Here is a 26,635-nt window from a genome sequence, read left to right on the forward strand (position 1 = left end):
TTATGCAACTAAAAAACTAAAATTTATAATAAAAACTTCGATACAGTTTTTAAAGTAGCTTACCTACTTATCGAGTAGACTGTAATTACTACTTTATACGAAACTAAAAAACATATTTAATTAGACAAAGGTATAATAAAAGTTATTGTCAATTCACTTTCTTCGTTTTATATTAAATTATTAAAAAATTTGCCAATCATATCAAATATTTTACTAATGCTTAATGCTGTTTAAATTATTTCAAAGTTTTCGAGAGAGTCTATGATAAATTTCATTTTTATATAGACTGAAAGTCTATATAAAAATTATATAAACTGAAAGGGCTTTTTTTAAACTAAAATAACCAGTAAAATCCTATTTCTTACAGCTAACCCAGTAAATATTATAAAGTTAGTGTGTAAATATACATAAAGATGTTTTCTCTTTCTTACGCTGTTCTCAACATATTTCTCACTGTAATACAAAATGAGATAACATAACTTTTACGAGACTGTCAGTCTGGGAGACATATTTTCCCAAAAGACTTTATAGAGGTTTGATGTCTGTGAAGAATACCTCCCAAAATTGTTGTTTTATGATAATGGGTCAGTGTTATTTGCCTCGGAACTAAAAAATCTGTTAAAATATTTTCAGGGAAACCATGGAGCAAAACTTTTCTGAACTGCTAGCAGAACCCTCTGGAGAATTCTGTCGAATGTCATTCACTGATTTCGAATATTTAGGACCTTCCATTTCAAAAGAAGACACAAACTGGAGAATGTCAATACCTGCCAAAGTGCGCCTGGCTGTGACTTTAAGATTTCTGGCAACTGGAGACAGCTACAGAAGTCTACATTTTTTATTCAAAATATCAAGCCAAGTGATTTCACTAATTGTACCTGAAGTTTGTCTGGCAATAAATGAAGCTTTAAAGGAAACAATAAAGGTGAAAACAACACTTTATTTATTCATTCTATTATGTTATATATATGTAGGAATCAAAAAATTAACCGATTTTTAAAATTATATTTGTATGTGATTGGAAATTCAATTGTGAATGGAAACTTTTTCCTAGATATTCAATTTTATCAACAGATGAGGAGAATGTTACCTAGTTTGTACGCAGGTAATATATACAAGGCCGATTTTTATTTTTTTTTATTTTTTTTTTTTATTCACATTTAAACCCGCTAAACTACTTATGTAGTTTGTCAGCAGGGACATAGAGACAACATTTATACACTCATAAGATACAATTTGAACGGTACATAATTACATAAATTGGTTACATTGCAGAAAAGTTTAAATAGCAGCATAAAAGCCTTAAATAATAAGCAAGTAAAAATAAATGTACGAACAAATTAGTATTATCAACATAAAACATAAAAGCCTTATAAAATAAGCAAGTAAAAATAAATGTATGAACAAATTAGTATTATCAACAAGTACATCAATAGATTCATAAATAGAGGTAGGTAGTCAGGTATTCATTTTGAAAAAATCTTTATTTTTATTCGTTGTAACTTTTTGATACATACAGGTGTCCCTTATATTTCAAAGTTTTTATTTTCTAATGCATAGGTCTTAGTTTTGTTCCTTTGCTTCTAAAACACTCGGATTTTTTTTTTACCTTATTCGGAGCACGATAACCCGTGCCGACTGGCACCGAATCATGTTCATACAAGTTGCGCGGAAGTAGCGGCGCGCACTCGCGGTATCTGTCATTTGTGTTCAGTTATTCTCGTGATTATCACGTATTGTTTTACATTTAAAAGATGGCAGTGGAATTAAGAAGCAATAAAAAAAGTATTTTCATAGTTGGTGACGTAAATTATCAAATAACAGGCGCAAAGTTACCGTCTAACCGGCAAGTTCTTGCAGTACTTTTTTTTAACATTTGCGAAGTTAAATTGACTGTTAGTGAAAGCGCGAATCTCGTCATTCGAGAGTGTATTATATTTTGGGAAAAAGCTAGAATCCCTACCAGAGCTATACCTAACTGTGTAAAAAAACTTGTGGATCTTCACCATGCTTGGAGGGAGTTGCAAAAAAATTCCAAAAAAAAAACACTTGTTTACAAGCGCCGTGAGGAGGACTTTCAAAACAATTTAAACAATATATTCGATATAGCACACGTTGATGCTTTGGAACGGATGAAAATAGAAGAAGACAAAATATTTTTACAAAAACAAAGAGAACCAGGCCGTCCAGGATACTTAGCGGGTGTAGACAAAAAGTTAGCCGAAAAAGAAGAAAGGACAAGAGAGAGAAAATTAAAAGAGAAGAAAAGACATGAGCAAATGTGTTTCGCGAGTTTATCGTCATCTCTTACTACACAAGATTTTATACAAACACAAGGACATACCGATCAACACACCAGCTCTGAAGAAAGCCTCGAGGAACCCTTGCCAACCACCTCTCAAACGGTTTCTGAAACTACTACAAAAAGAGGACGGAAAAACTTTATCACGCCTAAGTTAGTTGCAGCTTTAGATAGATGTCAATTAAGCATAAGGGATTCTGTCTATATTCTTCATGCTGTAGTAGAAGCGCTAGACTTTAGCTGTGATGATTTTCCGATAAACAAATCGTCCATTCAACGCATTCGCACACAGAGTAGAAAAGATAGAGCGGAATCTATAAAATCAGATTTTCAGGATAATATGCCTGAAATGGTGACCGTTCACTGGGATGGGAAATTATTACCTGGACTGGACGTGAGAAGTTCTAAAGAAGAACGCCTGCCAATTCTAATTTCATTTGGAGAAAAGGAACAACTGCTGGCTGTACCCAAACTGGAGAGCTCTTCCGGTCAGGATCAAGCTAAAGCTGTGTTAAACGCACTTCATGACTGGAACATCGATGACAAAGTTCAAATAATGTGTTGTGACACAACTGCGTCTAATACAGGGCGATTGAAAGGAGCCTGTGTACTTTTGGAACAAAGACTAGACAGGGAATTACTACTCTTTGCTTGCCACCATCACGTTTACGAACTGGTTTTGAAATGTGTGTTTGAAACAAAAATCCAACAAGTTACTAGTAGCCCTGATATACCAATGTTCAAAAAGTTTAGAGACAACTGGAAAACTATTAATCCTGCTGCTATTGAAACATACACCGATATCGTCACACAACATTTTTGTAATACAACAATAGAAGAACTGTTGACATTTTATAATCAAAAACTGCAAAAAACCATTGTACGTGACGATTATCGTGAGCTGATTGAACTATCTATTATTTTCTTAGGAGGAGATAATGAGAAAAAAATTAATATCAGACCTCCTGGAGCGATGCATCAAGCAAGGTGGATGGCTAGAGCTATTTACTCTTTAAAGATATGTTTGTTGCAATCCCAGTTCAAAATTAGCGCCAAGGATAAACGAGCACTTCAAGACGTTTGTTTATTCATTGCGGTTATATATGTGAAACCATGGCTTGGATGTAGTCTGGCGGTAAAGGCACCAAATCAAGATTTGTGCTTTTTAAAGAGGCTTAAGGAATATGAAACTGTTGACAAATTGATCTCCAAAGCAGCCCTGAGCAAGTTTAGTCAACATCTTTGGTACTTGTCAGAAGAAATTGCCGTTTTGTCACTCTTTGATGATGAAGTTAATACACAAACCAAGGGAAACATTGTAGTGAACTTACAAAGAGAGAGTTTGTATGATTCTGGGAAGAGATACATTCCATCGAAAGAAGATATGTCTTATTTTTTGTATGGTAAGTAGGAATACATAGTTTTATTTTTTATACTGTTTTCACTAAACTGATAATAAAACTTATTTATTATTGCAGGAAAATTATTAAGTGATTTTGTGTCTGTCAAAAGCACAAATTTATTTTCTCGATTAAAAATTGATGAGAACTTCCTCCAGAGACCCGTTTCTACGTGGGACGAAGATGTTGCCTATATAGAGGCAAAACGAAAAGTTTATTCTTTAAGGGCAGTTAATGATACAGCTGAAAGAGCTGTAAAACATTTCCATGGTTTGATCACTGCAAATGAAGAACAAAAGCAATGCAACTACGCTGTGTGCAAGAGCATAGAAATGCAACTACGCTGTGTGCAAGAGCATAGAAATGCAACTACGCTGTGTGCAAAAGCAATGCAACTACGCTGGCTGTGTGCAAGAATAGAAATCTGTATCCAGATTGTAAAAGAGAGACCCTCAAAGGAAAATATCCTGCCTGATCTGTAATTTTATCTTCTTTTAATAAATATTCTTTTAAATATAAATATTTAAACTGCTTATTTTGTACTGTTCATGATTTATTCCTTCTGTGTACTCCCTGTGTGTAATAAAAGTTTATTATTATTATCATTATTTCAATTGATTTCAATACATAACGGAAAGGGTTAAAAACAGCAATTTTCAAAATCTTCAGAGCCCTGTCGGCACGGGTTAATGTTGACGTAGGAAGATAAAATTTTGTATTTAAGTAAGTCTGGGTAGTTCAAAAAGAAATAGTGGGTATGCATTTTGATATCAAAAAAAAAAAATTTTTCAACCATATAAGGGACGCCCTAACATACATATGTAAGATATTAATTTTCTTTTTAAATAATACACTATACACGGTGTCCGGAAACTCGTAGTACAAGCGGAAAACTGGAGAATCTACACCACATGGGAAACCCAAAAAAACATAAAGTTTTTTGATTTGAGCATTTTCAAAAAAAAAAAAAAACCAAAAAAAAATATTTTTCGGCTATTTTAGGGTTAAAGTTTTTTCTGGTGTTTAGGGTTGAATAACAGATGTTTTAACCCTGCAGAGCAGAAATATTTTATGATTACACCGGGTTAAATGAAGGGTGATTTCAAAATAATGCTTCAAATCCGAGTTTCTTCATTTGTTTTACTTTCAAATAGTTTTAATTAGTTGGGTACTTTGATCTTCAGTAATAATTTATAAGAATTTGATTAAAAAAAAAAAAAAAAAAAAATCAACTTCAAACTCGATTTACTCGATAACGAAAGCTCAAATAAAAAAAAAATATACTACAAAATCGACTCCAAATATGATGTAGATTCACCAGTTTCCCGCTTGTACTACGAGTTTCCGGACACCCTGTATAAGTAAAATAAAGTTAAAAGTAAAACAAAAAAGAACATTGAACGTAATGACTGGAAAACAGCAAATTTGAAATCTGAAAATGCAATAAACATGTTTAAAAAATGGCTTGATGAAACACACACTGAACATTACTAAAATAAAATTCACATCACATACCCATGTAGTATAAAATAAAAAGGGAAATACAACTACTCTTGTTTAGAAATTGAAAAGACAGAAAACATTAATTAGGAATAGGCATTGATACCTCTCAAAACAATATTAGATACCCACTCTGTTCAAAAGAAATAAAAACTATTTACTATAAACTTAACTTTTTAAGATCAACGAAGACTTTCACATTAATAAAATTTGTTTATGTACAATAGATACAATATAAATGAGATCCCTGTGGCGTAAGTGTGGTAAAATCATGTATCACGTAGAGTGAATGAACGAAGAAAGTAGTCTAAGAAGAATAGATGACGCAAATGTGAATGGTAGAAGAAATCGGGGATGCCCGAGGAAGACATGGCACGACCAAGTGAATCAGATACATGAGTCGGACTATGTCAAGAGTCAGAATAATAGAATAGCATGTATGAATGTAAACGAGGCAAGGGGTGTGTGCCAAGACCGAGTTGTTTGGCAGTCCGTCCTCTCTGCCTACCCCTGCTTAGAAGCAGCGGGATGCTTAGTTAGTTACAATATACAATATCATTTGAAGAGTAGACACAAAATTAGGCTTTTTTTATATTAACTCCACACAGGAGGCCCTGAAGAAAATAATTTCCCTCAGGGCCTATGTCATCTTTGGGGATGCTGTGTGGAGGGTCTTTTGTGGAGAGGAAGAAGTGAACATGGGTCTTGAAGAGTCCCATGTTGTAGGAGGGAGGAAACACAGAGGCCGGCAGTTCGTTCCACAGCCGAGCTGTTGAACTTAAGAACGAATCGTAGAAGCGACCCGTTCTCATGTGACAAATGTCAACCGTGTACAAATGTTGGGCGCGCGTTTGGCGTGTATCCCGACTACGCACCGGTGCCGAAGGGATCAATGACGCTAGTTCCTCAACGCTAGGACGCTAGGCTTAATATAATATGTACATACTATACTGATATGAATCTATAATTCCTCGTCGGATAAACATTCTTCTTGAGATTGGAAACAGAATCGTGCTGGAACGGCCTGTGAAGACTGGGGTGAACATGGTATATTTAAAATATCATTCAAATCTGTGTCTGATATAGCTTTATAGCGAAGTACTGGAATTTTTTCAGTCTTTATGATGTTTATGCGTTTACTATTTGGTAAGTTTTGATTTACAGGTAAACGTGGAATTCTTTGTTGGATTTTTATGCGCTTTGGATTTGGAGATAAATTAATTCTTGGTTTGCCCATGGAAGGAATAATGTGACTTCCGGAAGGTCCGGGCTCAACCAAGGTTTGTTGCGTAGTTTGTGCGTATGGAGACTGTGGTGAAGAGTGTTGTGGCGATGGAAAAGTATAATTCATATCCTGAAGAGGAGTGGGTACAATATATTGTGGAGAGGGAGTTGCGTCGACCGATCTTGAGAAACTAGCTTCTATTGGCGATATTGATGGATTTCGAACCACTCCGCCATGCAAACGGCGGGAGCGTATCTTGTCATGCACTAGATCGTGGATTTCATGCATGATGTCCTCTCTCTCCTGTTCAGGTATTTTTCTTAATTTGTTTGCAATAAATTTTGCAAACATATCGCAGTCGTCCTGTTCTACGCTCTTACTTAAAACATTATTAAGAGTAGTTAAGGCTGAGTTCATGTGGACTTGGGCGTCTTGCAGTTCGGGCGGATTTTGTGAGCGCCGACGTCGTGACTCCCGAAGATGGCTCCATTGTGGGTTTGGTGTGCTGTGGTTTACATTGCTAGGATTGTCATCCGAAAACTCTTCATCAATGATAATAATAATAATAATAATTGGATAATTTGTAGAGCGCCATTTTTGTGAAAAATCACCTCAAGGGCGCTGTACAATTTATTTCTTAGGATCTACATTTGTTATTTAGAAAAGATACCAAAACATACTTACCTGGCAAGTCACTTCCAACAAACACACTTATATTAAAAAGTTTATGCTTATAAAAGATAGAACTGCACGCAGAGGACACTATATCAAAAAACACTGGTCGTCGCATGATCTTAAGTCTGCTATAGTTTTTATTTTAATTTAAATGTATTTTAACTGTCTTAAAAGCCTACAAATTGTTAGTTGTTATCATTTTTATTTATTAATTTTTAATTATTATTTATGTTTATTTTATTTTATTTTTAGTATTTTTTACATTTTGTTAATTTAAATTTAAATTGCCGTCAACTGTGAAAGTGGAGGTTTCTGAAATTATGGATACGACTGTCTGAAAAGGTGCGTTTTAAGTTTAGACCTAAATTCTGTCGAGTCTGCGATCATTCTCAAATCATGTGGCAGTCCATTCCAGGCTTTAGGTCCTGACACGGCAAAAGCACGCTCACCGAACTTAGTATCTGGTGTGCGCTTTGGTTCCTTCAACCTTCCGATAGCTGATGACGTTGCTGACCTAAGGGTTGACTGTCGGGAATTGGAATCTTCTGGAATACACAATTCTGATAAATAAGCCGGAGCCATTCCGTTAAGTGACTTAAATACCAATGCTGTATAGTGCTTCATTTTCCTGAAATTAAAAAGAAACTTAATTAATTTACTTTTTTGTTGCAGATGCCTGCGACTGCTGTGCAATGGCTGGTAAAAAACAATTTTAGTTTTCCGCATTGTTTAGGAGCCATGGATGGGAAGCATATTGTGATGCAAAGTCCCGCTAATAGCGGTAAACAATATTTCAACTATAAACAAAACTTTTAGTGTTGTGTTATTAGCATTGGTAGACAGCAATTACTGTTTTATGTATGCTGATGTAGGCTGCCAGGGTCGTATAAGTGATGGTGGAGTTTACAGGCAAAGTACGCTGTGGCAAAAGTTGTGTTTGAACACCCACTACCTGGAGGGAATATTGAAATGCCTTACGTGTTTGTAGCTGATGGGGCGTTTCCTCTCAGTACACACGTAATGAAACCATTCCCAGGAAACCATGAGTTTGGTACCCCACAGCGTATATTTAATGAAGAATTTTCGCGAGCACGGGTGAAAGTGGAAAATGTTTTTGGAATCATGAGTGCTGTTTTTAGAGTTTTTAGGAAACCAATAGCACTTGATGTTGAAAAGACTTCTTTAATTACAATGACCTGCGTTAGGCTTCACAATTTCTTGAGAAATAGTACGACTTCCCGCCATAGTTACACTCCCCAGGGATCATTTGATACAGTAGTTGATGGAGTAATAGTTCACCCCGGGACATGGCGGAATGATCCAGAAGGATGTACTGGATTTGTACCTCTTCCTGCTGTGGCTCGTCGACCACCCAACAATGCAGTACAGACTAGGCTAGCTGTTGCTGAATACTTTTCTGAAAGGAACAATATGCAAACGTAGAAAATACTTATATTTATTTTGTGTATTTTTGTATATGCAAGGTACACATGATTGTAATATTATAGTAACTCTTTGAAGCTATTAATAAATTAACATACAACAAATGATTCTACTTACTTCATTTCCCTCTGTGTGAATTGTGATTTCAGGTTCGTAAACTGAATGTAAAAATCGTTCCATGTAGGAGAACGCAAACCACGAGGGTTGATACACATCATTAATGCTAGCACCTGAAGCCAAAGAGTCTTTCTTCTTGGCATGTTTGCGGAATGCCGCCATTAACGATTCTTTTCTTTTTTTAAATCACCCACTTGCTTATTCATAGTAGCCGCGATTTTCAACCAAGCATCGTTTAATGAAACTTTATTTTTATGCAGACGATGCTTTGGGTTCCATGGCACTGGTTTTGCTTCATACAGTTCCAAAAAGAACAATATTGAATCGTTACTCCACTCTGCCATTATGTTTCAACGGATTGGCGCGAAAAAGATAATACGTAAACGTCACTTATACGCAAATGTCACTTTTGTTATGATTGCAGAGACTTGCCAGTACAAAAAGGCTGCCAGTAACAATGTGGTGATAAGCAGGTACCACTGCAAAAGCGGTGTACGCAACCGCAGAGGCACATAAAACAAGAGAGCTACGGTAGAGCGTCACTCGGTGCACAGAACGACAGTTTAGACTACAGACTACAAGCTATTTCGTCACATTATTGTCGAATATTAAACTCGGGAATTTGTAACAGTGTTTTGATGGCGAGGGCGACATCATACAATGGCTCATCAAAATTGAGCTTCTTTTTTTAATTAAAGGAAATAACAGATGTATCGTCGATCATACCGATGCTCATGGAGGGACCTGGACCTGCCCGACCTGCCTTTGCTGTATACAAAAGTGCAGAAAACAAAAGAAACGGCGACGCAGTAAGAAATGCGTTGGTGTGTGCATGAAGAATTCGTGAGGTGCAGTTGGCATGACGAACCGGTCGATCTATCATGGCGGATCTGAGGAGGCTGGCTATGCTAGCAGGTGTTTAGAAGACTACAAACAATAAAAAAGTAAGTAATTTTTCCAATTTTTTGTACATGAGGTTAGTCAGGTGGAGTGTTATAAAAAAGTGACACTTCCTGTAACTATGGGAATATCGTGGAGAACAGTGAAATTCGGAAGGAATCTGACATACTTTATTTTTAATACTAAACGTTTTTATTGAGAATCGATATTGTAGCACTGAGCGGTACAAACGTTGCAAGGTTCCTCAGGTACGTATTTTAATACTGTACAGGTAATTGAGTAATGGGTTGGGCGGGGGAATATCTATTTTATTTAGTCATTGGGGAATGTATATAAAAGGAGATGCATATGGATGCGTACATATAAGAACTTAATAATTTTGGAAAGTCGAGTTCCTTCACTTTAATGTTGTATCTCATGCGATATTGTTTGCACAAACAATGTCGCATGATGGCTTCCTTGCAGAGTGTAGGCCGTAATAATGAATATGGGTACCAAAATAGAGAGCATAATTAACGCATTTAAATTGCTAACTTTTTGTTTGTATCTATGGCCAAAGGGGTCTCCAGATTTTTTCAACCTGTAAAGTGGTCGCGTGTTCAAAAACATTGAAAAACACTGATCTAGACAAAAATCGACCCTAATGGCAGTTTTTGATGATTGACATTTTGTTTGTGCCATCTATTATTGTTTTACTCAACTGTTTTACGTTAAAGTTTTGCTTTTTATATTTAAAATATGAATAAAAAGTTTGGTAATTATTCGGAATCGCTGGAAACGGATTATACGAAATATTTTTAAATAAAACCTTCTGATTTACCTCAATAAACTATAAAAGGAATCTGATTGATTTTGGGAAATTATTAATTTTAATTTTTAATTACGTAAATCGAAAATTCACTTTCGTTGTATGGGATGACAGCTGCAATGATTTCTGTTGATGACATTTTCTTTTGTTAGTATTTCTGATATGAGTGGCTAGAATTTTAACCATTTAAGGCCCGTTTATAATAGGAATAAGCGGTAAGAATAAGCCGTAAAGCCCTAGGCCGTAGAAGTTGGAAGATAGGAAAAAGGCCCGTTTATAATAGGAATAGGCCGGTGCCGTAATCCGTTATCCGTAATATTTTAGATCGTCGTTTATAATTGAAATAGGAATAGAATAGAATACGTCCACAGAAGTGACTATGCCGCTGTCACTTGTCTATGTCAACAGCTGTCAACCGAGAGTATATTCTTCCTCCATCTTATAAAAGTAATATTGTTTTATATAAATAAAGATATTGAAACGATGGATTCATCAGATATTGTTGTATGTGGAATGTTTTTGTCAATTCTGGGGCTAGCATACGCTGCAATAGGAGACACACAGTTGACGAAAAAAATAAGGAAAAAACGACGTTGGAGTGTGCCTCCTATTAATCATAAAAGGAAGAAAACAGAACATTTCCATAATTTGTTTAAAGACATGGCGACAGTAGACAACCATCGATTTAAGAAATATACAAGAATGTCGCAGACCAATTTCTATAAATTGTTAGGACTTCTACAACGCAAATATTATTGTTCGATTGTCAAATACATAAATAAACCACTCTTGTCAAATAATAGATACCATAGAGTATCGATCGAAAATACATAAATCTCGGTATTTATCTCAGCTTTCTGTAATCCGTAACCGCAAAAGATAAAGTTGGACCATCTTTTCGGTTATGGAAAAAAATAAGAGATTATTGCCATCTATTATAAACGGATACACAGGTTTCCTATCTTCCAACTTCTACGGCCTAGGGCTTTACGGCTTATTCTTACCGCTTATTCCTATTATAAACGGGCCTTTACTCTATGCAAATACTAGTAGGTGCTCTTTTGGCTAAACAAAGTACCGCATGAAAATACGATAGGTACGATAAATATGCCTCACCTCTAGTTTATTTTTGTTTATAGATAGTTTATAGTCTATGGAAATCTATGATGGGCACGATCATGGCACGATTTATATTCCCGCCATTTCACATAATCTACGACGCAAACAACAATGTTTGACGGACGCCATTGTTTGTCATCAAAACATTTTTAAATATCTGGTTGTGTGAAACAGTTGATTTATGTGTGAAATTGCCTACCGATAAAGTCCTTAAAACGTGTTGTCTGAAAGGATGTACCGACAGAGTTGACAATCTCCCGATGCACAGGTAAATACTAAAATACAAATAGATTAAAATCTTTAGCAGTTGTTTGTACTCGCAATTGTCACTATTCGCACTGTGGTTAGTTGGTTTGTTAAGTGATCTAATGAAATTGTTTAAAAAGCAATTTTTGGATTTCGGCAGATCTTGTTTTTTGTGCATTCTTGAAATGTATGATCGCCTGCACAATGTGAGCAAGATTTTGTTTTCTATATATATATGTTTGTAGTTCTTTTGTTTTGTTTAGACATCTTAAGGTACGTCCACACCGGTAACGAAATAGCAAAGTTGTATAACAATTGTTTTAAAACATGTATATATGTTGTATAAACTTTGTTGTACAACTTTTATAATTTTGTTATATAACAAGTTACAACTAGCAAACGCGTCCACACCTCATGAAACAAGAAATGCAACACTTTCAATCATTTGAGGATTCAGTAGTAATCATGGCTTCGGAGGAAGAGGTTTTGCTGGCCGCCGCGGCCTGTGTAATTATATCAACTCACCGTCAACCAACTCAGCGCAGATGGTGGGTGCGACCTTCGCTGGAAGCTCGACATCGTTACAGTGGAACTCACCTGATGGAGGATCTGATGGAAGACGGTAGAGATCCCCTTAGTGGGGAAATCAGGGATGATGGGAGTTTTCGGAATTTCGCTCGAATGAGCAGTTCTGACTTTGAATATCTCTTGATCAATGTTGCCCCAACTATTGCAAAGCAGGACACCAATTATCGATGGGCTATACCTGCAAGAGAAAGGCTTGCAGTTACTCTGAGATTTTTGGCGAGTGGTGATTCCTATCAAAGCTTGAGTTACTTATTCAAGATCTCAAAGCAGAGTATTTCCAAGATTGTTCCTGAAGTCTGTAGGGCCCTTATTGTCTTCTTGAAGGATGTAATCAAGGTATGTATATCAATAATTATATTCAAACAAATATTTTATTATGCAAACTTTAATATATATTATGCAAACTTATATACTATTACTTTCAATAATGCTAAATAAAATGAAGAAAAAAAAAACAATTAAAAAGCCAATTACATATCCAGTAAATTCAACGAGTCAGTCGTTGCTTGGTCAACGGGGCTAGGTTCGGCAGATGTGCTAGCTGCAGAGTAAGCATCTGGGCTGACAGCAGAGTAGACTTGCTGGGTACTAGGGTGCAACTGTGGGCTTACGTCACCGTAGAATTGTGGGCTTCCTTGACCGTAGACTTGTGGGCTTCCTTGACCGTAGACTTGTGGGCTTCCATGACCGTAGACTTGTGGTCTTCCGCGTAGATCTTGCCTTTCTGCGTGGTACAAAATGTTAGTAAGTTGATGTTTCGTGTCCACCACCAACATTTTATCTTTCAAATTTCTCAGGGCAATAGCTACTTGTTCCCCAAATACATCAAACTCGTCCCTGGTCCTGGCGCTAAGCTTTTTCATTACATCGTATGCTTCCCTGGCCATACTGTCGTTGTGGGATCTCTTTTTGCTGGGTCTTTTCATTTGAGATGGCGGAAGGAAAGTAGACTGTTCTTGCTCTGTCTGTGTCTCTTCTGGCCCCTATAAAGAAAAACAAATTTCATTAATTCAAAGAAATGAAGTGGGTTGTCAACAATAAGTATATGATGAAATATTTTCTTTTTTTGCAGACCCCAAGCAGTCAAGGAGAATGGCTTGATTTAGCTGCTGACTTTGACCAAAAATGGAATTATCCTCACTGCTGTGGCAGCATTGATGGGAAACATATTACGTTGCAAGCTCCCAAACACAGCGGTAGTGATTATTTCAACTACAAAGGGTATTTCAGTATTGTACTTATGGCCATCGTCAACGCAAACTACTGTTTTACTTATGTCAGCATTGGATGCCAAGGGCGAATATCTGATGGTGGCGTGTTTGGCAGTACAGAGTTCAAGAGGCTTCTTGAAACATCACATTTACATTTGCCAGCGGCAACACCTCTGCCTGGGAGAACACTGCCAACTCCTTACGTTTTTGTGTGTGACGACGCTTTTCAGTTACTGCCAAACATGATGAAACCGTATCCGGGGGCACAAGCAAAAGGTTCGCCACAGAGAATATATAATGGCAGACATAGCAGAGCAAGGCGCACTGTGGAAAATGTATTTGGTATAATGTCAGCTGTATTCAGAGTCCTCAGAAAACCCCTGCTTCTTGAGCCCCTAACTGCAGAAAATGTTGTCCTAACTTGTTGCCTCCTCCACAACTTTCTTCGAAAAAGTCAATCAGCATCATCGTACACCCCCCCTGGGACCTTCGATGATGAAGATACCTCCTCCGGTGAAGTTACACCTGGACATTGGAGAATCGTGGGTGAACCAACAGATACCTTTCTGCGGCTCAGAAGGATCCCGAGAAAACCCTCCGACGTCGGCAGAATGGTTCGTAATGAAATCAGCGCTTTTTTTCAATCTGAAGAGGGATCAGTGCCGTGGCAAAACAGATACTGAATGCGAGGGATTAAGTAGGTACCTACCTACATTGTTTTTCTCCTCCCACTTTCTTCTTAGTGACAAATAATTATTATGTAGGTACCTACTAAATAGGTAGTTAACTACTAAATTAAAGTTGAAAAATTAAACTGTATAAAATGTAATTAAAATTAATTAAAGTTTAATTAAAACTGAAGTGTGTTTACCTGTGCCTGATCTGACGCCTGTGTGGACTCATCTGGTTGCTGCAGTTCACCCGTGAGCTGCTGTCCGACTTCTTGTTGGTGCCTCGGTGTGTTTTTATCTTTTAGAAAAAGCAGAGAGTGGAAATATATCCATTTGGTCTTGTAAGGGGCATCAGCTCCGTCTCCACTCTTCCCTTTTTTCAATTCGCGCTGGAATTGTCCAATTAGCATCCGAACTTTCTTCTCCACCTCATCCACGTTTCCTTCAAAATCGGAAGCTAGATCAGCCCAACCATCTTGCTTTTTATTACGGTTTTTGTATTCATTGTGTTGTGGATCCCAAAGTACTGCTTTCTCACGATACTGCTCAATCAATCTTTCGGTATTCTCCTTCGTCCACTCCATCTCCAAAAGACCTCAAAAAATACCTCACAAAATACACAAAACAAAGAACGCCAGTCAAATTAAAAAAAACTCCACGCACTCAGACACACTCACTTACAGATAGTTCTCCATCAACTGATGGGAGGACACTGAAAGGTGGGTTGTTTGTTTTTTGTGTTTTTTTTTTTTGTTTTGTTGTGTGTGTGGACGAGCTTGCAACTTGTTATACAACCAAGTTATCTAATTCCTTTGATCTTTACCGACAACCTCTGGGTAACATGTAACCTGCTATAAAAACAGAAAAAAAGTTACACAACATCGTGTTATACAACATTTTTCAGTTGAATTTCTAACAAGTTACATAACATTGGTTATATAACTCTTTGTAACACGTTTTGTTACTGGTGTGGACGCACCTTTAGGCTCGTATGGTTAAATTTAAGGCAATGGTAGCATTGTGCAGTTGGACTGCAGTCTTCTACCTTTACTTTATAATATCCAAGATTAACAGTATGATGATTTTTCTCATTTTCCCACTAGTATCCACTATGACGTTAGAAAATTCAGTTGTTTTCCTCGATATTATTTTTTTTACCTTCATCCTGTTAGCATCGTCCATTTCGTGAGCATTTTTTATATCTTTTTGTGCGTTTATTTGCCATTTCATTTTCAACTCCTTTAAAAATAATACACCGTTTTTTTTCTTCTTACGTCTTCTGCTGTTATGTCGATGATATTTGTTTTCTTATTTATTTCCATTTTCAGTTTTTTGAGTCGTCTTTCGTTCAATTCAATATTTAAAGACCCACCAGGTTCGTTCATTTTTTGGAGCAATGTTTTTGGTCGCCCCTAATTTTAACCTCGGTTATTAAGGTGTTAATATTTTATTACTGGTTAACAGGTACACTTTGCAACAACAATTCATAAACGTCTAAACGAGCTAGACGTTAGACTGAGACTGAACATAGCCCCTAGACAGACTAACATTTGATGGTAAAATAGCATCCGAGAGTAAAGTTACAAATAGGGCGGGCTGGCTAGATTCACCACAGAAATAACTTAATTATCATTTTACGTGAATGAGTTATGTATTAAATAAATAGCTAGAATATCTGAAAAAAATGAGGCCAAGAAGCTAAACCACCTTTTAGGAGCCGATTACCTGTATTTAGGTCCAAAAGTAGCTTTAAAAGCAAAAATAGCTGACTTGGGAACGCTGATGCTGTTTGTGTGAAAGTTCGTTTGGTGGCTGGTTGAGAGGAGGTGAAATTGGGACAGTATTGTCCTATCTTCTGTGGTGTCCTTGTGGGAACTCTGCATTAGTCTAAATGAATTTTGTCAGTCGCTATACAAATAATGATATATTTTTTTCTATAATTAGTCTCAATTCTTGAACTCTCCTTCGAATCCTTGTTGACTTGACATTATTTTATTTAGTACATTTTTGTTATTGCCCCATTTATGTATTTGTGCTCTTCTTCCATCATCATTCAGCACTTTTTATTAATGGACAATTTGGTAAAATTATAATATGTTTGAATATTGATCAGATTGTCATCATGCGAAGTGTGCAACGCCACGGATGCCAAATATACCTGTCCCAAGTGTGAAGTCAAGACATGCAGTTTGAATTGTGTAAATATACACAAACAGGAACTCCAATGTAATGGAATTCGAGATCGGTACAGCGACTATGTGTTTCTTGAAGAGTGCTCCAGATTCGTCTACGGCAAACAAAGGAATGTTGCCAAGCGTTATACACACATCGACAAGCCTCTGCCACACGTGAGTAATAACAATATATTATATGATTTAACGTAAAAATAAACAATCTTTCAAATCATGATAATTAAATTCTGTGGGGGCAGGTGGTGCTTGTTTTATACAAATGGTATGAGCTCACGCGAACTTCAAAACAAGAGGAAGGTCACTGTCTAAGTCTGGATGGCTTGTTTCGCAGAATTCAATTCTGCGAAACACCAAACTATCAATCTTCCTTTAACATTGTCCTTTCATTTCCCACCCTACCCACAAGTACCTATCATTATCTGACTATACCCACGTTGCGTGTGTGTCTGTGATTTTACAACAATAAAGTGACTGTCAAACCAGTTTATTGATGGAGCCTGTTTGATGAACATCTCGTGTTATCAGTGCTGTTATTAGTATCGACTCAGTGTGTTTCGTATTCAACCTGGATGTAATGGAAGCTTGTGCGCGAAATCATATCTCCTGTGAGTGAAATCATACCATCATCATCTTTGAAGAACATCAAAGGGTTAAGTCGGATTCCTTCCTTACTCCATGTTAACCATCTCCAACCACAGTTGTGTCAACTTCAAAGTTCAACATTAATATTTTACAGTCTACTCTTGATTCGCCTATTAATAATGATTGGATTATTTATATAGCGCCGTTTTCGTGAGAAAATCACCTCAAGGGCGCTTAACAACTTAATTTATGCATTGATCACTTAGACTTAATTACTTTTGGTTTATAACTAAGTTTCATAGACAGAGAGAGACTTATAACTAAGATTAATGTCGAGTGATTTACAACTAAGACTTTTAACAAATGACTTAAGCTATACAAAGGCCTTTAAAATGAGGACCTCAATACAGGCTAGGCGCGTGATGTAGACGGGAATATTCCCCGGGGAATATTCCCGGGAACAGGAATATTTCCGGGAATATTCCCCCACCTGAAATAAATTCCCGAAAACGGGGAATTTATTTTATTTTTAATAAAATGGTTTCTACACTTCTGTTGGATGCTTTATTGAGTGTTAGCAGTTATCTAAGACGACATCCCCTGATCTAGGGACTTTCCTACCACTTATGCTCCTGCTCCCATTACTTCAGCAGCCACTGAGAGATCTTTTAGCACGTTTAGTCGCATTCATACAACACGGAGGAATCGTCTAACGGTCTAACAACTCAAAGAGCAGGGAAAATAACATTTGTGGCACACAATTCGAAACTTCTTTCCTCTGAAAGAGGCTCTCAAGTTGCTCCCAAGAAAACCCTTTCTTCCACGGATGAGCAGATTGCTTCGCATCATAACGTTTCAAACCTATCTGGTACTCGCAAACGCAAACATCCAATTGATTGTGCTGAGGAAGAAGAAAACGTAGATAATCCTGAGTCGGCAACAACTTCGTCCGGGTCGGATGAAGAAGAAGAAGAATATGAAGGTGAAAGTGGAAGCGAAGTTGATAGTGTCAGTGTCCAATCGGTATCATCAGATGAACAGTAACGATCTGTGAAGTTGTGTCATTTTTACAGTTTTACGATTGATTTTTTATATGTACCGTTTACTAGCATAAAGTGTATATAGGCTACTAATACTGTACAGTGTACAATTAGATCGGTGTTTTTTTTGTTATTTTTCTCTTGGATCCTATTCCTATATATATGGGAATAGTTTTTATGGATCTATCCTGCTCTATATGTACCATATGTGTGTATATTTTATTTAATAAATATTATTCTTTTTGAGGTATTATGTTGTTAAAATCAAAATTCCCCGTCCAGGGGAATATTCCCAAGAATTATTTTTTGGTAAACTAATGTTTTTAAGACAAGATTTTTTTATGCATAGCACAAAGGGTCATGTATCTTTTATCAGGAGATTTTTCAATGTGGATGTGTGTTTCAGGTGAACAATTATTGCTTGTAAAAATAATTGATTCCCAAGAATATTCCCCAGAAATAAATTCCGGGGAATTTATACATCACTATGCACAATTAACATGTATACTTGGTTATAGTTGCATAATTTCTTACAATAAAGATATATTATTAGTATTATTAAATAATGGAGCAACAATCGGGTACTTAATTAGTTTATCCCCTCGTTCCATTGGAGTGGAGGACCCTGGAAAAGGCGTATCCAGCGGGCCTTGCATGACCATATGCGGACTAATCACTAATATTAAGACTTTAATGGTGTCCATGTTGGGTTTCATGGTCACCTCATATAGCCTCTGAGTTTGCTTTCCCCAAGTTTGAACTCACAAGATAACATTGTAATACCTTTTTGTATTTTTCAGTACCTAAACAGATTGAAACGGGCCGCTCGGGAGAGAGGAACTGTGTTGCTGTTCCTTCCGGAACATTTCGTTTGCCGGAAGAACAACACTAGCCGCATAGCCAAGGGTCAGCAGATATTGTGGAGAGTCGACTGGCTGTTTGCAGACTACCTACTACCAAACAAGTAGGTCTAAACTCAATGCCTTTCCATCCGCCAAATACTTAAAGCAGTTAAGATTACAAAGACAATATCAAATGAATATGTAATAGGTGACATTATGTAGCGTAGGCTTTATTTAATTAAAACCTATAAAGTGAGATAAACATTACCATTTTGCAGCCAAATCGACGTTTCTTACCAATTTCGTGTGTAATTCTTAGTTTAAATTTCCCGCCAATGTCACCTGGCAGTCCCAAATGCATCCGTCAGGCGCCCTTTGCCCATAAAATAAATTATTTTCATCAGTTGAAATACTAGAGTTTGAACTTAACTTACTTTGTGCATGACCTAAGTGTTACGCTTTAACCTTTTTCAGGGGTGGTCCATTGGCGGAGACGACGGGTGCTCCAGGAACGACTGGAGGAAAAGGACTGGATTAGCTGGATTGCTACCGGGCTGCAGTACCGTGCCAAATGTTACATTATTTCTTAAAGGTAATTATATATGTATTATTAGTTAATGAGCAGGAAGTCCATCCTTTCCTCTCTCCAAATGAGAATCCAATCTTGAGCTTTAAATTGATTTATATTTGTGGCATCGATGACATGTTGTGGAAGTTTGTGCCTTGCTTCCACCACTCTGTTTGCAAGGAAGTGATCCTAGGATTGGATACAAAATTTGTATTGTTAATTTTTTTGTATCCACAGATTTATATTTGTGTTGGTGGTGAAAAATTTCTTGAATACAGGACAATTATAACGTCCAGATAAAATTTTGAAAGTCTGAATCAAAACTTCCCTTTTCTTCTTTCATTTAACACTATATGGTTGGGCATTTTCACGCCAAATCACGGTGTAGCGCGGATGTTTTTTTAAATTTTAGCGCCAAAATTAGACTTTCCTCAAAATATTCATATCTTATGATTAGGGGTACGTAAATTTCGCAAATAAAAAATCGTGATTTCGCATTTAAAAAAACTCAAAATAGAAAATTACGCATTTATTTCGCAAAAAAAATACAGTGTTAAAAACTCAATTAAAGGCTAGCATTGTTGTAATTTCTACATTTTCATCTTTCATTGTTTGCCTGCGATCAGTTACGACAATGTTGTAGATACTAAAGTACCTCTCGGCATCAACACTATTGACAGGGCAATTGAATAGTTGCTTTTGCAAATCCAGGGTAGCAAGATTTTGATGCAACTAAAAGTTGCATTACATCCACAGAGCTTCTTGGCCGACCAATCCAAGTAATTGTCTGCGAAAATGAGAGTACCCATCAATTAGTTCTTCTTGTGGTACACTTTTGAAAATGAGAGTACCCATCAATTAGTTCTTCTTGTGGTACACTTTTGAAAATGAGAGTACCCATCAATTAGTTCTTCTTGTGGTACACTTTTGAAAAACTGAATTTTTGCGAAGCTTTCCACTATTGAATTTGAATTGACAGAAGAAGAGGGCACATTTGCTGCTTCCGATGGACAAAATAATCTGCCAATGTGCTTGTAGCACTCATTTGTTGGATTCGGCCCCATGTGTACCAACAATGTGCTTGTAGCACTCATTTGTTGGATTCGGCCCCATGTGTACCAACAATGTGCTTGTAGCACTCATTTGTTGGATTCGGCCCCATGTGTACCAACAATGTGCTTGTAGCACTCATTTGTTGGATTCGGCCCCATGTGTACCAACAATTTATCCAAGCTCTTTTTAGCTGCTGTCTTCAACATCATTTATTTTATTTATTTATTTGTTAAGACATACACAGTACAATAAGATACAGTTAGATATTTTTAGTTATTACATAGTTAAGTACCTATTACGTATGTCCATAAAATATCATTACGTAATTTCGCCTGATTATCGGTAATTTGGATATAGGTCGATAGTTTGAGACGTCATTTTTACTGCCATTTTTATATATTGGGGTAATCAAGGTTGTTTTCCACTTGTCGGGAAATGTTCCTTCAGATAGCGATAGTTTGAAAATAACAAAAATGGGGGGTGTCAATTGTTTACTACAATAATTTATGAAGATCCCTGGAAGTTGATCATCCCCTGGTCCCTTTTTGATATCAATGGACTTAAGGTATTTGAATGTGATGTCTTCATTGATCTCGATTGAGTTGATTATGCTATTTGAATTAGAGCAAAGACTGGCATTGCTTGTATGTGCAGGTTGAGCATTCCGGCTACTCCTCTACTGTCATTAGCAGTTTTTTCACCGTAAATCATATGATCAGGGATGGCAGGAGATTTTCTTTGAGAATTGACGTAGGACCATATTTTTTTTAACATTATGCTGTATACCGGATTCTAGCGTAGAAATGTAGGTTTTGTAAGCTGCTGAAGCGACTGTTGTCTGCCTTTTGCGAAGCAATGAAAATGTGAGATAATCAAGGGGGTTCCGATGGCGCTTCCATTTTCTATAGAATTTTAATTTTACGTTTCTTATTTTTATTAAGGCTGCCGTGTACCATAGTGGGTATTTTCCAGATTTCACAACTTAGGAATAAACTCTTCGATAATCTGTTCAATTATAACATAAAACGAATTTAACGCTGTATTTACATCCGGTGCATTTATAACGGTTGACCAGTCGGTTTCTTTCAGTCTCTCATTGATCTCTGCATAATCTGCTTTATGGAATAATTTTATTCTGTATTTGTTAGTATTTTTATAACAGTCCTGATGATGGTACGGAGGTACCGAAACCGGTAGACTTTAAAAATTACAATAAAGTGACTTTAAACAAAGTGTTTTCCTTTTTATTATTTAAAATGTTAAGTCACAATGTGTTTGCTTCTTTTGAAAAAATAATTTTATTGTTGGAGGAGTTGAGATGGTTGCAATAGTGGATGGAAATTCTAGTTCTACAATCAATGGAGCATCTTCTTTAACTAATGGTTGGTCGGCAAGCGACACATTAACTGAAGTGTTACAGAAGACGAGGTCCAAAATTCGACCTTATTTGTTAGCTAAATGGTTAAATTTGCAAAAGATAAGCAGTTAAGTAACGCGAGTGCTCATTGATCTCTATTACTTGGCATTTGTTGATTATTCCATTCGATATTGGGCATGTTATAATCGCCAATGATTAAAAACTTGTCTTTGGGAAAACGGATTTTTAATTTTTTTTATTTATATTAACTCCACACAGGAGGCCCTGAAGAAAATAATTTCCCTCAGGGCCTATGTCATCTTTGGGGATGCTGTGTGGAGGGTATTTTTGTGGAGAGGAAGGAGTGAACATGGGTCTTGAAGAGTCCCATGTTGTAGGAGGGAGGAAACACAGAGGCCGGCAGTTCGTTCTACAGCCGAGCTGTTGAACTTAAGAACGAATCGTAGAAGCGACCCGTTCTCATGTGACAAATGTCAACCGTGTACAAATGTTGGGTGCGCGTTTGGCGTGTATCCCGACTACGCACCGGTGCCGAAGGGATCAGTGACGCTAGTTCCTCAGAGCATCTTCCATTGTAATACCGATAGAACAAGGACAGCATACCTACCTGACGCCTGTGCTCTAAAGTTTGCAGTCCGTTTGTTAAGATTGGGGGATCTATCAAACGGACCGCCCGTTTTTGCACAGAGTCAAGGGTTTTTTTCAGGTATTTAGGGGCTCCGGACCAGAGATAGCTGCCAAATTCGACAGTAGGGCGCACTTGCGATTTGTACAGGGTCACCTATGGTGCATCTCTTTCTATTACATGAGAGATGGTCGGTTTAGATGAGAGAGGTGTATAGGCCAAACGTTTATTTGGATTTGTCAAATATATGTACGTATTTGTTGTTATTATTATATGAAATGGATTTCTAAAGATACATATTCGTATAGTGCTTTATAATAATATGTTGTTTATTGCATAACTTAGAAGTTTTTATTATTATACATGTCACATAACATGTGATACACTTCAGGCCGCCGGCCGCCCAGAAAAGTCTCACAGTGAACTGGGCTGTAAACCGTTATTATACTTTTGGTCTTTACTTTTCTGCGCGGTGGTCCTGAATTCGCGCGGGGCAAGTCAACAAATAGCGAGGCAATACCGTACAAGTACCGTACCGGGCGGGAAAAGCAAATATTCTAACTTAAAATATTAATTTAACTATGAAATCTTAATCAATTTTCTTTTTTTTTTTAATAACATCAATTCTAATAGACGGTTAACATTGGTAAAAAAATTACTGGAATTCCTTGTTGAAGAATTAAAATTTTTTCCATACAAAATGCTTAAGCGACGTGGTTTTCACAGTTCGAATGACGTCACACCCACACCCCGCCTCTTACCGCTCGGATTCCGCTCGTTTTGGCGGGCTTAATAAAATTTAAACTTTGAGAATTAATTTAATTATGAAAACAAACTTAAAAAAAAAAAAAAAAAAACCAGTATTTAAAATTGAATGCGAACATTGATTAAAAAAAATGGACTCAACTTCCTTATTTTAGTTCCTTTATTTGATTCCATATTATTTGTAACATGTCCGGTGTTAGATCAAGGGAGGTTCAGATTGATAAAAATCAACACTATTTATTGTTTCACATTGAAGGCAACATTAACCACTCTCAATCAAAAAATGTGATTCAGTCGCATCTGGGAATTGAAACCAGAACCTCTGCCTTGCCGGGGCATTGTTCTAACCACTGAGCTAATTCAACCATACCAATTTCCATCATTTTTAACTGTATCATACTTCGATTGAAAACTACCAACATTATCTTCATTTTATTAACGAAAATCGCAGATGCCACCGAATCTTTTTCTCTTTTACATTTTGTTAATTTTTGAATGGTTAATAATATTGTCTTTAATGGTTAAATATTACAGTTTGACGTTTTACTCAATAAGTTATTTTATATGTATTTATCGTTTTCCCTGTGTTAAAATAGAATTAATTGACCATATGCTGTATTTATTTTATTTAGCTGAGCGCATCCCAGGCTGCTGCGGCAAATATAAGGAGCTGGACCCGGAGATGACCATCCAGCAGAACCTGACAGGCAAGTGCCTTGTGGAGTACCCAACGGTGCACGTCCCGCGTACCATGGACCATGGACCATGCGTATGCCCTGGACCTTGTCAACTCGGGTGAGCTTAATACAATAGATAAGTATGAAACCAATTCTACTGCAAATCACATCTTCGCATAACGGCGGCCCACCAGCCTTTCTTCCTACACACTAAATGGACAACTTTCATAGTTTGGTCATAGCTCCATGCCGTATCTCCCTGTGCTTCTATTATCTGCGGTAGCAATACTATTTTTATTAAATTCATATTAAAGTCCAGCTTTCCGGAATTCTGTGAAACTATGACAATCCCAATATGTATTATTAGTGAATTATTTGAATATTCACTCTACACAGATGATTATCGGAAACTGAATATGGATAGATGGAGTTTGTAGTTTTTTTTAAAAATATTTTTTATCAATAAAACGGAGACGATTTACAGTTTCCGTGAGCACTATCTCCCTAATTTTTTATCCTAATATTCCTTCTGTAGTGCCCTCTCCTATCGGAGATTGGTTGGTTGATGTTAAAATTGACAGTTTATCAAGTGTATTCTAATTGTATAACTTCTACAGATGATGAATTGGATAATAAGGATGAGCTGATCTGCCACACCTCGGATCCTCTCAAGAGAAGTCACACGGAAGAAGAGGGTGCTGTGGACACTAAGAGACACAAGGAGTTGACAACGGTGCGAGTGGCGCGCGAGGAGCGCTACAAGATCCAGCAGCAGGTGGAGCAAGAGCTGAAGCAAAAGCCTCGGAACCTGCTCTTCGTCACTGGCTACTCATCAGATGAGCTCTCTGGTGAAGAAGACAACACCTCAAACTAAGGTTCAATGCTGACTTTATTTCTGGTCTAGTCCTGATATGTACTATGTTTTTAAAAATATTTTCCATTTTTGTTATGTGAATATAGCCGCCTTTAATTTTTGTGAATACTGCACTAGAGTCCCAACTGATAACAACCGTCTGGAGTGCAACTATGGCATCCATGTCTGCGATTATCAATGACATGCATTGTTGCCAGTTTGATTGGTAGTGAGTGTCTTTCGTTACAGAATACTGCACTAGAGTCCCAACTGATAACAACCGTCTGGAGTGCAACTATGGCATCCATGTCTGCGATTATCAATGACATGCATTGTTGCCAGTTTGATTGGTAGTGAGTGTCTTTCGTTACAGAATACTGCACTAGAGTCCCAACTGATAACAACCGTCTGGAGTGCAACTATGGCATCCATGTCTGCGATTATCAATGACATGCATTGTTGCCAGTTTGATTGGTAGTGAGTGTCTTTCGTTACAGAATACTGCACTAGAGTCCCAACTGATAACAACCGTCTGGAGTGCAACTATGGCATCCATGTCTGCGATTATCAATGACATGCATTGTTGCCAGTTTGATTGGTAGTGAGTGTCTTTCGTTACAGAATCGTATAATTCTATTTTATGTCTGAATATGAGTAATATTAAATCATTAGGTTTACTATTGAAATCAACATAATGGGTAGAAGTAAATAGTACTAGTAGCTAGTACGCTCGCCGGGTTACCCCGTGTCGTTTGCGGTGCATTTATTTCCCTACCTGAGGAGATATTCCTTTCTTGGCTTCTTCCACGGTGACGAAGCACTGGGATATGTGCAGGCAATCGCCTGGCCATTTCACCTGAGATATTCCTGAATTCTTGATGAAAAAACAAATAAATTTAAAAAAATAAAATTTCTTTCAAAATAAATACAGTAATTAATAATTACCTTATTAATTCGAAATCCACGGGACATAAAAAATCAAATTTCGAATTAACGAATTCCCATGTATGTAATACGAAATTTTGGCAACAAATAAAGGGTGGATGTAATTTTAATTTATCGATTTTCCTATTAAATTTTGAATAGAGAATGAAAAAATATTGGTTTACGTCTTCGTGATAATAATATGTAACAGTAAAACTAATTTTTATAAAGAATTTATGTATCCAATTTTCCGCTGTTTTAGCTCTCTCTTTTAGACCTCTAGTAAATATATTAATTACATTCGAAACCGATATACAACATCACAAAACAAAGATCGCGAATTGCAAATACTTACATTATAACACAATTGTTGGTTAAATGTTATTTATTTAAGGCGATCCAATACCAAGTAAAGCAAAATCAGATGTTTTTGGTTTGAAAATTTGATTGTTTAGAAATACTACAGATGCTTTAATTAAATACTGCAAGTAGAACACATCTTGGGCTTGTCAGCAAACGATCATTTTTTTGATAAGACCTTTTATAAGCCTAGAAAAAAATAAAGTATCAGGTCTAAAAAAAAACTGTCTAGTGCAAAATATCCCATTTACAAACCTATTTTCGGATATTTTTTTTATTGTATAATGTGGGAAATTCATTTTTTTATTCGATTATTAGAGGAAATTTTCATATATATACCAGAACTTCACAAAATAAAACAAAATATGCATTTTCGCGTTGTTTATTTTTACACGAATATTGATCGATTTTCGGGGAGGTAAACATTGAATTTGCCATTATGAAATAAACTCTATGCCGTCTACGTAAGGGTTTCACGCTTTTGTATTTAGTTACCGCCTAGCGCTGGCGGTATGAAGACGTTCTTTATCTTAGTGCCGCTCTGTTCTGTGAAATTTTTTCAACTAAAATC

At 36.7% G+C, this 26,635-nt stretch overlaps 1 protein-coding gene and 3 long non-coding RNA genes across 5 annotated transcripts; 3 read left to right on the forward strand and 1 right to left on the reverse strand.

The window, feature by feature from the left end:
* Positions 1–279: 279 nt before the first annotated feature.
* LOC149414778 (uncharacterized) lies at positions 280–8,609 on the forward strand. Its single transcript, XR_016303857.1, has 3 exons — positions 280–389; positions 634–925; positions 7,775–8,609. It is a non-coding gene; the product is annotated as an uncharacterized LOC149414778 (long non-coding RNA).
* LOC149414779 (uncharacterized) lies at positions 7,335–8,978 on the reverse strand. Of its 2 annotated transcripts, XR_016303856.1 has the most exons (3): positions 8,663–8,978; positions 8,448–8,519; positions 7,335–7,730 (listed from the first exon to the last, which is right to left on the reverse strand). It is a non-coding gene; the product is annotated as an uncharacterized LOC149414779 (long non-coding RNA). The 2 variants fall into 2 exon arrangements; XR_016303855.1 differs by lacking the exon at positions 7,335–7,730 and having other exon boundaries at positions 8,395–8,519.
* A 2,616-nt stretch (positions 8,979–11,594) lies between these two features.
* Positions 11,595–23,996, forward strand: LOC149414780 (box C/D snoRNA protein 1-like). The gene is made up of 5 exons (XM_089643309.1): positions 11,595–11,757; positions 16,319–16,553; positions 18,820–18,983; positions 19,336–19,453; positions 23,883–23,996. Exons 1-4 carry the CDS (start codon positions 11,750–11,752, stop codon positions 19,397–19,399), a joined length of 471 nt encoding a protein of 156 aa, XP_089499435.1. The 5' UTR covers positions 11,595–11,749; the 3' UTR covers positions 19,400–19,453; positions 23,883–23,996.
* Positions 23,890–25,147, forward strand: LOC149414781 (uncharacterized). Its single transcript, XR_016303907.1, has 2 exons — positions 23,890–24,045; positions 24,545–25,147. It is a non-coding gene; the product is annotated as an uncharacterized LOC149414781 (long non-coding RNA).
* The last annotated feature ends 1,488 nt before the right edge of the window (positions 25,148–26,635 follow it).

The sequence above is a fragment of the Hesperophylax consimilis genome, chromosome 19 (assembly GCF_061612785.1).
Source record: "Hesperophylax consimilis isolate HC1 chromosome 19, BYU_Hcon_1.0, whole genome shotgun sequence".
Classification (NCBI taxonomy): Eukaryota; Metazoa; Arthropoda; class Insecta; order Trichoptera; family Limnephilidae; genus Hesperophylax; species Hesperophylax consimilis.